The sequence below is a fragment of the Neodiprion pinetum genome, chromosome 1, assembly GCF_021155775.2.
Source record: "Neodiprion pinetum isolate iyNeoPine1 chromosome 1, iyNeoPine1.2, whole genome shotgun sequence".
In the NCBI taxonomy this organism is placed as follows: domain Eukaryota; kingdom Metazoa; phylum Arthropoda; class Insecta; order Hymenoptera; family Diprionidae; genus Neodiprion; species Neodiprion pinetum.
Window position 1 is genome coordinate 22777195 of NC_060232.1, and position 20848 is coordinate 22798042.

Sequence of the window (20848 nt, forward strand, 5' to 3'; positions counted from 1 at the left end):
TTTAATTTTAAACGGGATGTTATTGGGCTTTTTTTGAAATCGGTTGTTCTAGGTGTAAAAAAAAAAAGTTAAAATTGAATGATCATGAACCGAAAGTTTAGTAATGACCAAATATTTAGAATTTCGGACAAAATAGATAAATCATACCGGAGTATTTGAAAAATATGTACCTGTTAAAACTCATTTGTACAAATTTAGTGCCGTTAGTAATAGCTGAAATGTAATTAATTTAACTTTCCACGAATTTGTCAAATGAAGTACCAAGAAAAAAACAAACGTTTCAAACAACCTGAATTCAACTATTGCTGAGAATTTCACCTCTTTGACAAGTGACCTACAGAAAAATAATAAGATTAAGATGAGAGGTAATAAAAGAAACTGAGGTCTTTAATTAACAGTAGAAGACAGGCGGATTGATTTTTTTGAAGAATGGAACCCAACCCGTTCACTTTGACTTAAAATATTGACTCAGAATGCCTTTATTTTAGTAAAGAAACACTTTTTGGACGATTTTGAAATGTTGTGGACGTGTTTCCGAAATTGATTTTTTTTTCAACATTGCGTACTTCTCGCAATGTCAGGACAGTTCTACAAAATTAATAACGGAAATTGATTCGTTAGAAAATTTCACCCCCATTTCATAAAGTCGACAATTATTTAATATGCAGTATATCTCAAGAAAATCGTAAAAAACGAAAATCAAGACTGTACATTATAGTGTAGAAAAAAGCGAATGGATTAAAAACGTACAATCATTTGAGTATTCAATGATCGAATAACACCTTTGCGGCAAAATGACATCCGCATGCATTGCCATCCAGTTTTCCCCTTTCCTTCTCGGACTTGATCGCCGGCAACCGAGTATAATTGAAAACAGCACGTTGCCCAGGGAACCTCGCTAATGGGTTTTCCCTTTCGGGTTACGAGGTGAGGCTAATGAAAATACAAATTGAGTATCTTAGATCGGGCCGATCTCGAATGCGGAAGTTGTTGGCTCGGCTATACGGGGCCCACAGTTAGAAAGGGGGCTGAAAAATTCGTGTATACGAGAAAAAAAAAAAAACGACGGAAAAAAGGAGGACGAAGAAGAAAAAGACAAAAGAAAAGCAGCTTGCCGATGCGCGCAGAGCCGGTCCTAACGGGATCCTAGAAATCACCACCACCAGCGCCCCTGCATCAGACGGGTATAAAAAATGGGATGAAAAAAACTATACCGAAAAAAGAAAAGCGCCAAGAATACCTTCAACCCTTCCGCATGCCAGCGATGGCCATTTGGAGAAAGGCCACCTCTAATTCAACCCGTCTGTTGCCACTCCCGCTAGAGATCCTTGGACCCGAGGATCGAGGTTCCCAGGCCTTCCCGGGAGACTGAAAATCAGAATTCGCCTTCCCACCCGACTACTCGTTTCCTGTGTCCCCCTCTGAACCCGCGCGCCCTCACGGTTCTCGCCACGTCACACGCCTTCGTCCCGCACGTCGATCCTCGAAAAATGTTAAAAATTTCCTCCATACGAACGGAGAGCGGAGACGAGATAAGAGCGAGTTCCAGGCTGGTTATCGGGGCGGTGGATTCATGTTTGGAAAACCCGCGTCTACACCGGTTTGTAATGTCTTTTGAATACCGGAAGGTTGCACCGTGCCGTTGTACCGTTTGGATAATTCCTGAAAGCGTTACGACCTACGAATCTTTCTGCAGGACGTCATTTTCGGTTTTCATAACCCGGATGCAACTTTGCGCGAAGAATTTTTACGTGATCTAATATTATCGAATGATAATAATATCGTAGTTGATACAGAACATCGGTTTGGTAAAATCTTTGCCATATCTACAACTAGTCACAAAAACTGTTACAGTCAATCAAATATTCCGTTTGCACACGGACTTGTTGTACCCGGAACATTCGAGTTTCTCAAAGCATTTTAGTCACTAATGCAACAATTCCTCAGTAACAATAACGATGTTGGTGTACCTGTGAAAACAGTTACCTGTAATCATAGCAGATAATAATACAATTAGAGATTCTGTGTCCATTATTATGTACGATACGTCGCGTTTATCTATTCACGGAATCCATGGACCATGTTTATAGCTTTATTTTTCCTCCTTTATCTGCATAGAAATTGTCCCATAGCGTCACGGTCCGTTGATGACTCTGGTTACTCAGGAAAACTGTTGAAAGCAGCTCGTTTGACCATGCGACGATCGGTTCTTGAAACAATGTATCCACGGCTTACACGCGACAAAGGAAAACAAGGGTCAGAAATGACCGGGAGGTGGGAAAGGGAAGAGATGCGGGACTGAAACCTTGCGAGGCAAAGTGCTTCTCCCAAACCATCAATCTATGTCATTTGAGCGGTTGAACCTGTCACAGCCAGCGCTAACACATCCTGACCGATCGACGGATATCCCGCTCTATTGGTGGTCCGAGAGCTCCATTTCACTAATACGCAACCCATTAATTATTAACGTTCCTGCTAATCGTGCGTACGGCACAAAGTGCTGTGTCTAGACGTCTCCAATGGATAAACTGGATGACCTTGTTGAATTCATTCATCATTCACCCCCGCAGATCGACACTTCCATTGCTAGGAAGCGTTTGCAGCTTTCGAAATAAGGATCATTTAAAAAACTGCAAGGATGCGCGCCGCTGGTCGACCGCAGTAACGTAGCCTGGAAAAGTCGCTGGAACTGGAATTGTCCCGTTTCAATTGCGGTTCCTAACTTTTTCAACGCGCCGTTTCCGTGGCTGTATTTTTCACTCAGTTTTCATGATAACAGACGGATGGAGTCGCTCAAGCAGGCGAAGGTGCGTTTCGCACGGGGCTTCAGGTTCGCCGATAAATCGAATGGCCTGCGGAGCAGTGGCTGGGAAGTCGGGCGACAGAGTCGGCGATTATAATCGCGAGAGAAAGGTCGAGGGGGTCTCAGAACAATACGCTACTTGTTAAATGGTACAACAAATTCCTTCGGAGATGCTGTAGATACACGACGTGATAACATTCAGAGAAATGGTCTCCATTTCTCTTTCATCCTTGCTTCGGGCGGCGCGGCTGCCTGGACATCTCAATAATTCCTTTCCGCTTGCGCTAGTTTATTGTCGGTCTTGATTTTTCGTAACGCGAAACGTGGTGCTTTATGAGGAACCCTTCGACGAAGGGCCACGCGCAGCTTTCTTCGGACCTTTCCCAGTTTTTCCTCATTCAGTGTGCCACTGATGCTCTACCCATTGGTGTGAAGGAATTTTATTTACCATCCACTTTATACGGAAACGTGTCTTCTGGATATACCATTTTTTTAATATCCACAAACATTCCCGTCTATAAACACTTCCAAATTCGTCATCAAGTTGTCACGATGTTGTTCTTTATAAAATTCGGATCGCATGCTCTTTTACATATAAGTCATCCGTTGTTCTATTTCCCACTTTGTATGACTCGTTTGCCTCACCCCAAAACACCGAGCCTTAAGTCGTGGCGCACCAAATTCCTTACGCACGATTTATCCTCAGACTCGGGATATTATACGGCGAACATATAAAGAAAAGGTGGCAGGTCCTGGACAGTGGTATGCGACCAGAAATTAGGATTAAAAATACATAAAGTTCAATGGTCCGTGTATGATTGCTGTACAGCAGATAAATGCCGTGATCACAGATATACCGACTTATACCGATAATGCTTTTTTTGGATTTTATGCGTTCCTAATCTCAACCGTTTGTCACATACCGCTGTTCAGTCTTTAGAATGCCAGCTACTTTTTATCTGTCAGAATTTTCGTCACTGTGACATTTGCTGAAAGAGCAAAGAGCAACGTCGTGCAGGTAAAACTTAATCAAGGACTGTGGACGATGAAAATAAAAATGTTAAAAAAAAAAAAAAAAATCATTACTAACGTAGTACGTTTTATTTATTTACATGATATCCTTCGGCTGGATTGTTGCGCGTATAAAATTCTACACGGTCTGGGTCATGCTAGTTTTTACGGATCCGAAATTCTTACCTGCGAAGCTTTCTTCTATGCGGGACACTGCACCAGGCGATTATATAAAAGATCGAGACAATGTGAACCGCGGACTGCTCCGATTCTTCCTGGATTTTCTGTGTGTATACACGAGCGTTTTTATACGTATATAAGTTTTTTTTCACTATGGGACTTTTCTTTTCCTCGTACACGTATAATATATAATATCCTCCTAGTTCCATGCAGCTTTCAATCCACCTCCTTCTCCTCCTCCTCCTTCTCCTCCACCTCCTCGTCCTCTTTCCCTATCCTTGCACTCTGCCGCAGCACCATTTCAACGCTTCTTTGCTATATGCATTTTTTCACGCACGGAACCGGATCATATGTTAGAATTAAATTGCATTCAGTCGAGCAGAGCTTAGAGCTTGGGGTGCAAGGAGAGGAGAGAAGGAGATAGAAGAGCGCTGAAAAAATATTTACTTGGGACCATCTGCGGCGCTATTCGCCGTCCGAATTTCTCCCGGATCTCTCCACCGCCTTCCATCTCGTCACCCTGGTTTTCATGTATTCAAGCCGAGTTATACATGTGAGACTTGAATCGCCGCTCTTCGACCAAATCTTCATATCCGATCAGCGTAGCGAAGATCTGTCAAAAATGCTGAGGACGAGCCTTGGGTCTTGGGAGTAGAAATTTTTAAGTTAAATTTTTTGATTTATCACGCAAACGGTGATTGATCAGACATCAAACGGCGGACAAAACGCAGGGGATACGTGGCTGAAAAACTGATGCTGTGGTTTTTTTTCCCTTTTATTCTGCTTTTATTGTCGTTTTTTTTTTTTTTTTTTTTTTCTTCTACAGTCCTCTTCCCCGCGGTGTTATACTTCTCTCGTCTTTTTTTTTTTTTTAAGCGAGCAAAGATCCGCGCACCATACACGGAAGGGATGAAAAGACGAGAGGGAGGCGGTGAATCTGGCCTTATGTGAGTGCCATCCACCCTCTTCGACATATCTTCGAGGATGCTGCGCGGAACTGCGAAGGAGAAAAAACAAATAAAAAAACAAAAAAAAAAAAAAAAAATACACGTAAGCCAAAAAACAGCATAAATATGTAATAGAAATAGGATCCTGGTGCACCGAGTGCGGCAGTCTATTCTTTGATATCGAAAGCATCCGTGCGACGAGGGGGGCCAACGTGCGCGGTGGAAAGATGAGAAAGAGAAAGAAGGAAGGGGAAGGAATTCTCCCCATAGCAGAATCGCTTCCGGACATGTGACGGGGCAGCTCGAGCGCGCGCTTCCGTGTTTCCCTCTTTTTTTTTTTTTTTTTTTTGCACCGGTTATAATTTTTTTCCACCATTTTTTCCCAGCACCGTATCCTTCTTTTTTGACTTATTATTAACGGGACTTCTGCTTTTCCGTAAAACGCGTTTAATAGCTTTGTGCGGTCGGTAAAATAAGGATCGGGGAAATGGAAAGAAAAAAAAAAAAAGGGAAAAGGAAAAGGAAGAAAATAAAATACGTAGAGATACTCAGCTTGTGGCTAAACAAATATCAGGATTGTTTTTGTGCAATATAAATAGACGAAGGCCAATTGCAGATGATGGGGAGTTGTGCGTGCGGCATGCTGTTGATACTGCTGCATTTAGTTCCACGAACATCTGAGTAAAGCGTTCGTACACTGTTAAAAATTTCCGTATGGAACTTTCTACGCTGTATTGGAAGGTTTATTCGGACACGGAAGAGTGAATTCACCACACATTTACCGATTATTCAATTTACAAGTACAATAAACTTCCTACGCAATTTAGTAAATTTAAATTACTTTTTTCATGTTTTTTCCATCAATTTTATTTAAATCAAACATTTTCATTGTAAATTCAATACAAATACATAGTGATTTACGTCGCTACACCGAATTTTGTAAATTTGCAGCCTCGTTTCGACAATGTACGTACGGCTATAAATAAATATGAAAAGAATTATTCACCTTTGGTAATGAAGTCTGGATTGGGGCTGATTTATGTTATAGAATTTATGGCAAGACGAAAATTCAAATGTACTAAATAGGGCGATTGCGCTAACAAAGTAATGAGAAAAACTAAGAAAAATAAATATTACGTAAGACTATGGACATGTGTTTGAGCAGCATGGAAGACTTTTATTCGTTTTCAACAGTTTTCATTATTAATCAATGTCTGAATTTTTAGCGTGGGCATATATGAAAAATATGACGGATGTCATGAAAGCCAATGGTTATTAAATTATTGCTTTTCGTGTCTTGATGAAACAGATTAGTATATTGCAACTCAGACCACAGACAATATTCAAAGTTTATTTAGGGAATATTCAATTATTCATTGGTCAAATTGGTCACCCCACAGTATCTGGTACTTACAGACTAAAAAAAATAGTTCCTCAATTACGCGTATACGATTTAAGAAATTTACTTTGTTAGAGCAGTGTTGAAAACTTTCGAGACACTTTTGTACTATATTCCCTGTGGATGAAACGTATTTTTGCAGATTTAACTGATTTTTATATGGCTGGATCTGCCACAACGAAGAAAATTAAGGAAAATTTTTCGGCAGAGGAAAACAATGAAACAAAATTGGTGTTTTGAAGATTTTATCTCATTGTTTTCTTTTCCTTTCAAGCCACATCTTATGTTCGTATGTTGAGCTTCAATTGTGACACCACTAATTTGATAATCGACATTCTCTCTAAACAACCATAACATCACTCACAAATTTTGAAAATTTAATTCTTCAATGAAATATCGGAGAAAACTCATAGAAACGGAGTCGCGCACTTGGAATGAACGGCGGGTTTTTTTGCGCTCGGGAACGCCGCGTATGTTGTATTTAATCGTATCCTAAAAAACTATTAGACGGTCCACTCTGAAATTGTTATGAGATATTCCATGGACTATGAAGAACATTTTAATCATTGAAAAAACGGTCTTAGAGCGGTCCACTTTTCGTAGATACTATTTGTTTCAAAGAATCGCATATTTGTTGTATAAATAAACAAAGCAATTTCTACATTTATTGCCACACGCAAAGCTTAAGTGATTATGGACCTTCTCTGAAAACGTCGTTTTATCTATTAAATTTTTCACAAACTAGAAGCATTTGAAGAAAGTTTGATTTTTAATTACAATTAAACGATCTGTGGAGAATTCAGTTACGAATAAAATCAGCTATAGTTCACGCGAATCAATAAACAATATGAATTTTTTCGTGAACAGTGGAATGATGAGATTCCTATGATGCAGTTTAGATAACGAGGTGTTCACAGTCAGATCTCAGTATCTCAACATTTTCGCCTCCATCGCGTGAAATTTCATAGTCGAATGCAACTAGATTAGCTTGAGTGAGGCTATTTGAAGCTTTGTTTGGTCACGTTATTGTTTCAACATTTTTTCAACCCGACTGTACGCCTAATAAATCCATAAAATGCAATAATATTTTCGAAATTCGATTTCACGTTCCCGATCTGACAGCCAGAGTTGAATGCATGCGTGCGAACTGTTATGTGGTGTAAGTTAATGACGGATACTCGTGAAAGGTGGGCGACTAATTTGTTCTTCTTGGACGAAACTCGTCGGGATCGTAATAAGGTGATTTTTTGTGTCTGATTTTTCACGTAAGATCGGCAGGATCGAAGTCCGCGCCGTGAGAACGTAGTGATTATGTGAGAATAGGGGAGGAGAGGCTGCGGTGGGAGAGGATCAGGAATAAGCGGTTCCCGGGGGATGATGGGTGTCGGAGCTGGAAGGGTTGCGGAATATATTCGGGACCGCAGGTAACGTAGTTATAGAAGATCCCGACAAGATATTAGGCAATAGCATTTCCCTCGCACGAATCTGCCATGACGTCACCTCCCCTTCCGCTTCCTCCTCGCTTGGCTCCAAATCAGACACGATCTTTCCAAGCTAGACGGACGAGTCTCGATCCTTATTTTTCAGCCACGGCCACACGGTGAGTTGTGGATCGTGGATTTTTACTTGTTGCGGGGAAGGGATCGCAGAGGAAGAAGAAAGACATTCTCGTATCCGCGTTACCGAGTTGGGGACCCGTGTTTTTTGTAAGTACGCATCATGTTCGCAACTTTTTATTTATGCATGCGACTCAGGCACTCAAATTTTACTTGCGTATGGTTCAAATTATATGCTTAACAAAAATTGTTTCACTGTTGCCGATAAAAATAGTACTATCGAGGACTCTTGAAAAATTGATGCGTTTCTGAGAAAAATAAGCTTAGGTGTATGTGTAATGAATGATCCTTCAAGGTTGTATGCAAATTTGAGGAATAATTTATTGACGGTATATTATAAGGTGCAGTTTGTTCTCACCTTGAAAAAAAATCGATTCTGGAAATTCGTTATAGAATGATACTTCGACGAATGAGATTATATCTTAACATAATTTGGTAGATCATTAAAGTTGTCAAGCGAATTAATTAATTCTTCAAACTTGCCGTTCTGATTAAATGAGTGTATAGAATAATGAGGGAAGTTGACCTAACCTGCTTTTGATTGAATTATTTCAACCGAGTCTTTAAATTTTTAAATCATCAATATTTTGAGAAAATAGTAAAATGTGTTTTCGAAATTTGGACAAGTTTTTAAACTTTAGGTGAAACCAAAGCTCAGCTGCAATCGCGACGTCATTTTGTATAAGAATACATTGTATTTTTACTGACTTCAATTACTGGCAATTTTTTATTCGAATACGCATGGTAATTTTCATTAATTGCGGATCGTTTTTTTCTTCAAATTCCCACATATTGTATTTATTCACTCACCAGTGGCCACTTATATTTATTTATAGCTTAGAAACTGTGGGTATTAAATCACGAACGTATCCAGGTACTTATTTTATATGATTACAAATATTACGATATTCTGGAAAAAAATATTTGACAACGCTTTAAACTTTTTGCGCGATATCAATATTTGAAACCCCAGAATTGGAGAATCAAAATCTTAAAACACGTAAATTTACAACATTTTGAAATGGCCAAATTCCCACTGAAAATTAGGTATCCAAGATTTATAAATTCAAAGGTTGACTAAATATATTCTACCGAAGTATAATATACTAATTTTCTCTTCATAGTTACCAATCGAACGATAAAATTTGAATAACTGTTCACCAAAACTCGAGATTCAACTGACATGAATGAATCGTTACGGAAAAATAATTAAAAATACATCGATTACTCGTATACCTGGGGGTGTGAAAGTTGGAAAACTCGTACGATCTTTTGCTTTAAACCCTTCGAAATTTAAGGTAAACAACTTCTCTGCATTCCCGCAATGTGAACAAAGCGAAGTATTTTTGTTTCCCTCGTTAATTACAGTTATAAAGGTACGTACGTTACAGCAGTAATTAGGTGGGTCGACTTAGCGTGGCGCCAGTAATTACCATATTAATACCAAGGTGATCACCAATAATTTCGGAATTCACTGAAGCGGAACTGTCAAACTATTCCTCGTCGCCTTCGTCGCAGATTGCCGGAAATTTTCTAGTCCCTGTACGATCGGTACGAACCTAAAAGACCGTAAGCGCATTCCTCGGATGAATTATAAGCTTAGCTGTATTTCTGCATTCGTCGATGACCTCGGCTTTTCTCTCACTTTCATCTCCTCTCTCTCTCTTTATCTTTTCTTCCTTATTCCCTCTCAATATCAAGGCGACACAACAATAATCGACACACGTCCTCACGCAATATTTTGACAAAACATCATGCGCGTCGCACGTTCGCTCCGGCATTGATGCAAGCTGTCCGAAAAATTCGTAATTTATTTTTTTTACCGATTTTCCTTGACTCGTCGAACATCCCGTTCCGTGGGAAATTCCCCGCCTGCAGTCTTTTATTTATCTTCGAATTTATTACAAATCCGACAAAACATCAAAATAATAGACAGCAGATGATCTAGTCGGCAATCAACACCGCGCGAGCTGCCATAAACGGCATTGGAAATTTGCTCGAGGGGCGTAAAACAAATATCTGCGAAAGGTGCAGAGACTCGACGACAAAGCAATAGACTTTATCCTAAGCGGCTTACGTCAGGTCGCCGGGTCTTACGTGGCGTTGACCATAGGGCATAGGTCAACCGACAGCTTAACCCTTTCCGCGCGATCTTCCCGTGCGGCAGTATAACGCAGAGTATACATCCGAATATTATGCACAATTTCCCAATTGTCTACGAGTCGTAAAATTTCACCAACGGCTTTCTACGCTGCGGTTTTTTGCCGCCTTTCAACCGAAGAAAGGTGGAATTGCAAGCAATGGATAGAAAGGGTTACAGTTTTCTCGAATATAGCTGGGTCGAGGCCATATAATACTTTGGGCTCGGTTGGGGATACTGGATTTTGTATGGTGGTGAGGCAGGGTTTACTTTCGACTGGAAAATGCGCATACCGCGTTGGTTCACTGACCAAAAAACGGACTCGCACCTCGCCAAGGCTGCAGAGTTGCGGGGACCGAGTTAAGGTCGTTTATTTCAGAAAATACCATAAAGCGTACTCACTTTATAAGCGTCGGTCACCGACGTAAATAACACGATTTATTTTGTTATAAACTCTCGAGTGACGCGTAAGCTTGCGATCCCGATGCAATTACATCCGCTGCAGGTGGAGCTGCCCGAACCGCGGATTGAGGCTGAATACAAGCTGCCGGTGAATAAGACCTGATTAAAGTTTTATCGCCGCCTTATCTCCGCCTGCTCCAATCACGTTTTTTGCGCGATGAATGTCTCGCATCTGCAACTTTTTATCGGTAAACGAGGTTCACCTTTTGCCTAAATCGAGCGTGGAATCGAGCTGCAGGATATCCTCGTGAGCATTGACGATTTTTCAACGCGAATCGCTATCACCGCTTCGATCCACGAACGTTGATCTCTGATACCGTCAATTTGGAACACAGTCTTATCGGCATATCGGCCGATAGCGCCTCATCGTGACGTTGTGATAGTAGCGTAGGTAAGTGTACTTATCGCATGATGACAGCGCTTTTACTTTGGGGCCCAGCGAAGCGTCGTGAGCGCCCTATACTAAGCCAGGAGTGGTTAGCCTAGGAATTTCATAGTGAAGTATAAAAATGGAATAAAACTTCTCGAACTCGTACTCTGATTGGTCCCTTTTTTAAAACGCGTGGGTCGTTACCCTCGGCCACGAGAGTACCTTGGATAACTTCTATTTGCTTAACAGTCTGTAAGGTGGATATATGTAATTAAGGATCACACAGAGCTATTATACCCATCGACGTACAGGCTCGTCGCATAAGGCCCAGATACTCTAGTCAAACCTAGCGCAAGCAGCCGAAAGAACGGTCAGATCTACACACAACAATCTTGGGAAAGAATACTTCGTTTGTTTCGATCAACGATCCATTAAACAATCAAATAAATATATATTTTTTTAAAGAATAATAAATATACATGTATAACTTACACACAAGATCAGAGGAAGAACAGTGATAGATCGCTAAATACGTACAATTTGCTGAAAGTTTTCCTACTTTTTTTTTCACTTTCCTGCTTTTCTATACTCATATCCCTTTTTTTAAATTTTTTTTTTTATACGACTCTTCATTATGAACCAGTTATTTCATTGACCGCAGGATACAGATGCCGATTGTGTCCCACGGATCTCCGTCGGTACCCTAACTCATCGGATATTATAACTCTGAAAGGTGTGTTCTTTCTTATCGATGGTCAAGTATCTCGCTTTGCGCCTTTCTACAGGTTACCGGCAGCCGTCGGTATAACAGTGAGCGATCTGATACCGATCTATCTGCAACACGAATAGGCCTCTCAGCGCCTTGGTCGATAAGGGATCGGCATCTATACTTATCGTAGTTGATAGAAATATGTAATACGAAAAATCCAACACATCGGATAGTTTTGACTTGATATTCTTTGGTTCGATAGAAAATCGGGATCGCGTCTAGCGTGTCTCTAATAGTAAATATTTTTGGTATTTTTTTTTTTGTTACAAAACCAATGGACCTGAACCCTCTGCAATGTGTTACCGGTATCTTTGGCGATATCCGCATTTCTCAGCGGCTATCATATTGTTTGAGCAATAATTGTATAATCGAAGGCATCGTTCGTTGATAATAATCAATTTTAAACACACCGTTCACCGGTTCCAAACAAGCGCCGATTTGCTAACAGTTCCTTAATAGTTAGTCGAGCTCGACGACGAGCTAGAGGAGCTTGACGGCGATCCGTAGGACGATTGTGCACCTGATGAACCACTTCCGGAGTAGTAGTTGTACGCCAGGTTCTGTGCTTCTACTCCACTGGTTGGGGTCCACACTCGGGAATAGGGCCCGTTTCCGTCCCACGTGTTCGCGGGGTCGTAACTTGAGGTCGTTGATGGGGTGGCGGGAGCTCCGTACAAGACCGAAGCTGGATCCATTGACATACCTGCAAAAGTCAATAATGAGTTTTTCGCACAACTAACTCATTGATGCGTCAGGTTTCAACATGCATTGAGTAATCGATTGTTTCATACGTTGTGGATATCTTTCTGTTAATCACGATTAATTTTTTGATGTTGGAGTTTTATCGTTGTCATCGAACTGTGTATTACGTGTATGGGTTTGCAAATTACAGGTATAATAATTCTACTCTAGATTTCACGGGTTCAAATAAAGACTTTGTGTGTTCTAAGCTAGTAAATCGAGACTCATTTCTCGTTACTTACCCATCGGCATAGCCATGCCTCCCTTCTTGAGGAATTGTACGGCAATGAACCCGACGACCATCAAGATGGCCAATTTCGATAGTACCAGAGCCTTGAGAGCCTTGAGACCGATGATGGCGACGAAGATTGGCATCAAAGCCTTCAGTTTCAATTTGAGAAGCAGGAGGAATGGGAAAAGAAGTTTCTTCTTGAGGAGACCACGGGCTTGGCTTGTAGCTACGGCATTGTCCTTGAATTCGATGTCAAGGTCAGCGAGGCTCCTGCTAGGTCGGTACTTGAGACTGGCATCGGCAAAGGGAATGTCGATTCCGTAGTCGAAGCTCTTGAGGTACTTAAAGGTCCTTGCCACCACAGCTTCGTCAACGGTGTCTAAGGATCTGGCCTCAGTCGTGGTGCCCAATTTTTCGTCCATGTATCCTAGGACCTCGGTTTTGAAACAAGAACTCCATGATTCCGCGTTGATGCAGTGGTTCAAGGAGGTGGACAGGAAGTCTTGCGACGCCGCGGCACTGGCCACTAAGGCTACGAATGTGAGTAAACGCATTTTTCCTGCTGTTAAAAAGTGACTTGCGGTAATCCTGAGGAGTGTATTCTTGCGGGTCACCGTGTCTTCAGTGTGCGAATTTCACAATACGAATGATTACAAACGGTATGGTTAAGGGACGGGTGATTACGGTCGATCGATCGACCGTTGAGCACAATCGACGATTGAACTGCGACTGACGGAGGAGTGGCCCGCCCCTTTTATTTAATTTGCTCCCACAAATCTATGTTATTCGGTCGCGCATGCCGCGAATCAATGATTGAATGAAAATTATTCAAATTTCGCCTCGCATAGAGTCGCGTCCCTCATGGCATGCACCATGGCGCACGACGGGAAGCGGAACCTCGCTCCATGTTGGTATGTCGGTGACAAGCAGTGCTGCGCGTTTTCCATTTGTGAAGCACGTGTCGGACCTTGCGGGCCTTCTGGGCCTCACGAACCTCCGAGCAGCCGTGGGCCTTGCCCCTGCATGGCTGCATTTGTACCTACTTGCAGGTATTCTTTGTCACTCACCCTCGTCTCATCGTCACATTTTCATAGCGTAGATGGAGCGCTGTGTCTCCGTAAAAAACTACTCGCACGTCGTTACGATAATTTATTATTCGGAAAGGGAAATTGCTATACCGATATATGAATTCCGAATATCGTACTTACGAGGTGTCAAGCCACGCGATGCCGGTGAAAACTCCACGCTGTTTTAATTACGAGAAGCGAATGACAATTGATTTGGACTTGAAATTGAAATTTTAGTCGAGTCTCAATTATGGTAAGTAGGTACGTCTGGAGAAAACATCCCGGAGCTGGTAGCTGCGCGTTTGTCATACTTAAATCATTGTATCCTCTGATCAAATGAAGGGAAGTCCATTCGATTAATGATCACTGAAAAGCTGTATTGATTGATATTCCGAGCAGAAAATTAAGACATTGATCAAGACCTAGAATTTTTAATAACCGCCACTGCGTTTTCTGTGAAAGTAATGGACCAAGTACAAAATTAATTGCTTTCACTGCTTCATAGCTCGCGCAGAAATATTTGCAGTGGTATACAAAGTTTCGAACGACAGACCGTTGGCTATAATAACTGTACATGTTATGCCTATTTAATAACTTTAACAGTCATGAAAGTAAAACTATTATACTATTGAATCGTGCTACTGGAAAGATTATACTTCAAACAATTATAACCAGCTCTAGGTCCGTGATGGCTCGAATTTCCATGAAATATGAACAAATGTTATACGTGTCAATTTTCCTGAATTGTATATATGTAATAACACAAAACGAAAACTGTAATCGTTAATGAAAATGCTCTATCGTCAACAATATTCCTAGTTTTTGAATTAACGCTTTTTCTGATTGGATTATAGCATTGAGTGTCGACTGATGCTTAATTCATTGCAATAAATTATCAGACCCGTTATTGTTTACGGCGGTCACAAATAATTTGAATTTCATTTCAAGCCAGATCCCATTTTACCTTTATTATGACGTTCGGTAAGGCAGTGCTATACGGAAGTATTTAGGCTAGTGGGTGAGTTTGTTATGCAAAATTCTTACTACGGTTCTGGTTCATGCTTGATTCCTTTATGCAAAGGTATGTGTATCATGAGTCGTTAAGTTGAACGGTTGCGGTATTACGGAATAATATGCTAATTGTCGCGAAGATTTTTAACGTCAATATATTGTACACAACCTCGGGGGATTGTAACGCCAATAAACCTCAAAGTATGCATGACTTGGAACAGTTCACTTGTTTCAGAGGTAAGCTATAATATAAGCAATTCGACGAACAATTTTCCATTTGTAGTAAGCTAATTTATTCCATTTCTGATACTTGGGAGTGAATCGAATAACAAAAAAAAACCATTTCGTTGTAGAATAAAATTAAGGGAGGTCACAATGTCCTGATTTTCACACCTCAGGGTCGTATGCTTCACAGAGGTTTAATTGAAAACGTATCCTAAAAAGTACACTTCTACTTTCAAAGTAATAGCATTGAATTGGCCAGGATTCGATGCGCTGTTTGTGAAACCAGGGTTAATTTACTATGCTATGTATCAGAATGTTTCACTTGGGTGCAATATTTTTGCATTCTAAGCTGATAACTTGTATATGTCAGAATAAAACATAGCCCGCGAACTTTCCGTTTTCATACTGCAGGTTCCAAGTTCAAAAAAAAAAAAAATATTCGTATCCAATTCAAATTTCGAACTACAAATTCAGATTCGTGATTAACGATTCAAAAGCCTTCAGGTACCATATTACATGAATATAAAGCGATTTTCGTTTTTTTTTTTTTTTTTGAATCCACCATTACAAATTTTGGAAGTCTGACCTTGAATTCGTTATCGGTGCCCCAATAACCTCCGCTTGCCGATTTCTGCCAAAATTTGAGTATCTTTAGATTTTTTTTCCGCCATATCAGGTTCGCAATTTTAAATTTCGTTAATCTGTCCTCAGATTCCTGATCAGTGAGTCAAAAAACCCTATGTTACTAATTTTCATTTGAATCCGTTCATCCATTCTCAAGATATCATCAAATTATATTTTATTTTGTGGAATTTTGTTAATGCAGTAATTCAAGAAGTGCTGAAAGGATCTAAGCCAAAATCTAATCAATTCGAAGTTTGGAAAGGCTGCCTCAATTGACACCAAATTCATTGAAATCCGGTAACTCTTTCTCAAGATACCGCCGAACAAAAAAATTGATCTAACACATACGTACATACTTACATACATACATACTAGGGTGGTTCTTATTTGGATTGTTTTGGAATTTTTCCACAGTCACCCCCAAAAAATAATTATGTTATATGGAGATAATCAGGCTCAATCCAAAAAATTTCCCGATTGCTCTAACACGAAAAACTGATCTTCGCTGATAACGTGATAAATATTAGATTTACGAAAATCTTACAAGACATTTTTTTTTGTAGAGGATTAAATTTTCTGCAGAACAGCTAGAGGAATTTTTTTTAGACATACAGTTTTGAAGTAAGCTATATTTTTCTGAAAAAAATTTCAAATGCATGACGTCTTCCATATAAAATTCGATTGCCTCGCGGGGATATTAGATTTATTGGAAATTGTTTTGAGTTCAGCCTGATTTTTCTCTGTGTATCATGATTATTTTTTGGGGGTGAGTGCAAAGAAATTCCAAAATAATCCAAATGAGAACCACCCCAATACACACATACATACATACATACACATACACAGCGTCCATCCGAAAATGGTCGGAGATGATTCTCTAGATCTTAAGAATTGAGATGTCGAGATCTAGTAAAATTTCAATTTTCAATTCTCAGGGTGATTACAATAACTTTCTTTTTGTCTGAAAACAGAGAAACGGGAAGTTAATAAATGAATAAAAACACCTGGCGAAACGATTTTCATTACTTATATCCAATATCAGAAAGTCGCTATTGTAATTCAAAGATTTCTCATTTAAAAAAAAAATGCAGAAGACCGTATTATTTTTTAATATTTTTATAAATCACAAGGAAAGTACCCGGTCTTCAGATTGTGGATTCTGCTGAAATTTCTAAGGGTGTTTCTTTGACCAAAAATGTGGGGCTTCTTCAGTTAAATTTACGCTAGATCAGATTATCAAAAATTCGTAGTTTTTTCAATACTTCTCTGAGATAAAATGTACCTTCACACGTGAATCTATAAGCTCCTATCATTGAAGCTTCCTAAAAATATACTGATAATTAGTAATCAAGGTGAAAATTCGACACAAGGTCTCTTTTTAGTCGAACTAAAAATACAATCGATTGTAAACCTAGTAAAAAAAGGCCTATCCGATTAACTTCGACATCATGGACTCCGTATTTAAGAACGAGGAAATGTACTTAAAAGATTTAACAGAATGCATAATCCAGAAGCCTCTAATACTCTCCTTACCAGACGAGTATTGTAGATAACGTAATTTTTTTTCGAAAGTCTCCAGTCAGCAAAATCCGTTACTTCAACGGTTCACAAGTTATTTCTTGTTAATTCATTTTAAATAAAAATAGATTTTCACACGTTTGTAGTGGCTAAACAATTGACCTTACAGCATAAATTCAAATCACGATCTTGTAAAAAATTTGAGACTCTACACAATGCTTCCAGGTTGAAGTCCATATTATTTAATGCGATTGAGAATGAGTGGTATAAATTTAATAGGCAAATAAGATTTTCCCTTTGTTATTTGAGAAGGAAAATTTTGAATTCCAATGTCGACCTTTGATAATAGGCTTCACGAGATTCTCTTCCTCGTGGATTCTTTTATCTCTATGTACACTTAGTTTTTTCGGCAAGTGCGATAACAAATGTCTCTTCTAAACAAAAACTTCTACTTACGTGAACTCCCACGTCAGTTGAGCACACGTATTTTACAATTTATGAGAAATATGGCGTTGACCCGATCTGACAAATATGCAATTTTAATTGTGAAGCAATACTTGACGTAGAAGCACATTAATAAAAATATCAGTTTAGGTGAAATTTTACCGTTAATTGTGAAAGGTATATACTCAGTTTACGTTGAGGAAACGAATTACGAGAGAGACGATTCCACCTTCGTATAAAATTCTCAATAAATTTCATGGTCTATAGTAAATAAGACTGTTGTACCTTGAAGCATTTTTTCAATTTTGGCTATGAAATGGGAGGATTTCAACATTTTGACACAGAATCAGTGTCATCGCTTTTCCATGATAAAATACACTAGCATTCATTTGGTCAAACAACATGATTTTTTGGTAGGGGAATCTGAAAATTATTTTGAAATCTGTACCAAGGTACATCACCCTCGTTTACCTTAAGCGCTACGCAACGATGTAGGATTCTCAATAGTATATTATTTGTATATTCAGTTATTCATTGCAATGAGTGTCTGTAACTTCTTTTGAGGCAACATGTCAATCAGATTTTTTTTTTTTTTTGCATAACAATATGAGTTTTGTGCTTTAAACATTTGGATCGTCGAAAATATTAAGTTTATCGAAAAATATCTGTGGTGAATAATTTCAAAAATCGAGAGGTCGGCTTACTACCTACTGAATCAACAGAAACTCTCTTTTTTCTTGTCTTACTAAATAATCTAGGAAGAAAAAAAAAATGATTGTATATGTGAACAGTGTTCCAAGGTATAAGAACGTACAATTCACAAATGATATCAAGGTGTGTTTTTTTATAGGTTATGCGTACATCTTAAATAAATTTCACGGTGTATATGAGGCATTCCACCATAGACCGACCTACGTCTAACCCTCACCATTAGCAATTTTATTTATTTCTGTGTATGGCGTAGAGTGTATAAAAAATCATCTTTCACGGAGCTTTAGGTTTTTTGGACCACGGGTTTGATTTTTATTGCTCGCAAAAACACAAAAACCTAATTTTTCGTGCGAACAGCGCTAATTGATTGGCTTTGAATTTTGTTTGTAAATTCTTGATTACCAAATGACCAAATCTTGAGACCAAGATGGAAGTGGGCAAGTTTTTGGTTTAGAAGCTACAGGTTAAGCAAGTAACTGAAAAGTTATAAAAATCAAATTAAGTATAAATTTCGGAAATAAAAATTCATATTTATACGTTTTTTCTCACTTTTGAATTACTTGTTTCGGTTGTAGCTTCTAGACCAAAAGCGCAAAAGTGAGAAACAGCGAATTAAATATCATTTCGTCTTTTTTTTATTAGAATCATAAGCTCGAATTCTTACCTATAGTTAGTACAAGGTATATGAAGCTTCAGTTTGTTTTCACGGCAAAATATCAATTGGCAATCGACTTATTGTTAATGCAAAGAATTATGTCTTTCGAAACGGCGTGGATCTAATCTCAAAATCTCTTCATCCGATTAACTTGAAATTTGAACAGATCCTTGATAATAACGTTTGTACTATGTATAAAAATCCGACCTTGTCCTTATAATACTCAAATAAAAAAAGATTGAAAGTCGTCGTGTTTTTTCAACCAAATCCTTATGCCAGTGCCCTAATACGTAAATTACTGCGGACTAAGAGCATAATTAAAGTAATTCCTTTTGAAATACTGCAAATGTTGGTTTTCACATCACAAAATATATGGGACATGACTCAATGTTTTAATCATATTTTTAATAATGATGACACTTGTTTAACTTGGTGTGAATAAACGGAGAATCATGTCGTTCCCTATAAAATGTGTAAATATGAATATAAATCATTCATGGGCAGTAGAATTTGTTTAATTCTTTGGCATCTCATATACTTTGTAACCGTGTGTAGTTACCGATTTATGTATCAGGACTTCAAGTAGACCGAAAAATATTTAATTGATCATGACTGTAAGCGAAGTTGAAAATTAAATAAAAAAATAGAAGTCTTGAGAGAAAAAATTTTAAAGCAAAAAACGTGATTCCGCTGTATGATACGTATATCTTGACATTCAAAAAGTTTTTCACGAGTTTCAGAAATTTTGTATTGTAGTAACAGCCTCTTGTATCGGAAACAAATGAACAGTATACTTCAGATCGTATAAAATGGGATACGAAGGTGTTGCATGATATAACAATGAAGGGTGAGTACGATGATATTTGCAAGAATAATTTATTAAATAAAATTATCATAAATAGAAAAATATTTTACAAAAGTATTTTGGTCTTTGGGTACTAGTGCGTTTGTTTGGTACAAAATGGACAGTATTGTGTTGATTTTGTTCGTTGAGATCGATTTAGTTCTGGACGTATCCAGCGTAAGCGAGGTCCTGTGCGGTCTCCTGGGGGACGGCCTGGGTCTCGTCGAAGGCACGGTACTGGGCAGCTTGGTACTCCCAGGGTCCATGAGCAGCGAGGGGAGCGGCGTGACCGTCAGCAGCGATCTTTTTACATAGCTGGAAGATAGCCAAGCCAACAGAAACGACGAAGCTGAAGAACGAGAGCTGGAGTGCGTTCCAGGCCTTCAGTCCCAAGACACCGATGGCCAGAGGAATGAGGGTCATCGCTTTCAACAGGACGAAAACGAGGATGGGGATGATGACCTTCTTCAGTTTCGATTTACGGGCTTCCTGGACAGCGCGACCTTCGCCGAACTTCACGTTGAAAGAAAGTTCATCATCGTCAATGTTACGGGGGCTGACTTTAACTGAGGACTCGAAGGGAAGCTTGAAAGTAACGTCGTGGGAAGCCAAGTAGGACTGGACGGTCTCGAGGAAAGAGCCTTCACTGCGGGCAGACACTTCCTCAACGGGGTAGGAGTTGCGTGTCACCTCGACGGTCTCTGATACCTGAAAGATCACAAATTCTAGAGTTATTGACAATGGCATGTGATGAGGTTCGAACGCCGGAGAAATATTTACCTTAAAGCTGTCCTTGCGGAAGATCTGATCCAGAAGATTGAGGACCTTGAATTTCATGCACGAAATCTCGTCGTTCTTCTGGGCACAGTCACTTTTCATCTGGTCCACCATCGTATCCATGCTGGTGCCTTTCCAAAAGTCAGTTTTGGCTGGCTGGGCTGTGGCCAAGGCCAAAAGGGTGCACAGAACGTAGAACTTCATCCTGATGAAGTTGGTAAAGAGACACCTCAAAAGTCGAGACTGAATGAAGGAAGATTCGAGGTTTCAATCAAGCGCCGACTACTGCACTTGATCGGAGG

At 39.5% G+C, this 20848-nt stretch overlaps 2 protein-coding genes across 2 annotated transcripts; both read right to left on the reverse strand.

Annotated features, from left to right (window-relative positions):
• Positions 1 to 11359: 11359 nt before the first annotated feature.
• On the reverse strand, positions 11360 to 13392 carry Osi20 (DUF1676 domain-containing protein Osi20). The gene is made up of 2 exons (XM_046631354.1): positions 12681 to 13392; positions 11360 to 12400 (listed from the first exon to the last, which is right to left on the reverse strand). The coding sequence occupies exons 1-2, from the start codon at positions 13222 to 13224 to the stop codon at positions 12150 to 12152; spliced, it is 795 nt and encodes a 264-aa protein (XP_046487310.1). The 5' UTR covers positions 13225 to 13392; the 3' UTR covers positions 11360 to 12149.
• Positions 13393 to 19787: 6395 nt separating this feature from the next.
• Positions 19788 to 20848, reverse strand: Osi19 (DUF1676 domain-containing protein Osi19). The gene is made up of 2 exons (XM_046630673.2): positions 20550 to 20848; positions 19788 to 20477 (listed from the first exon to the last, which is right to left on the reverse strand). Exons 1-2 carry the CDS (start codon positions 20748 to 20750, stop codon positions 19926 to 19928), a joined length of 753 nt encoding a protein of 250 aa, XP_046486629.1. The 5' UTR covers positions 20751 to 20848; the 3' UTR covers positions 19788 to 19925.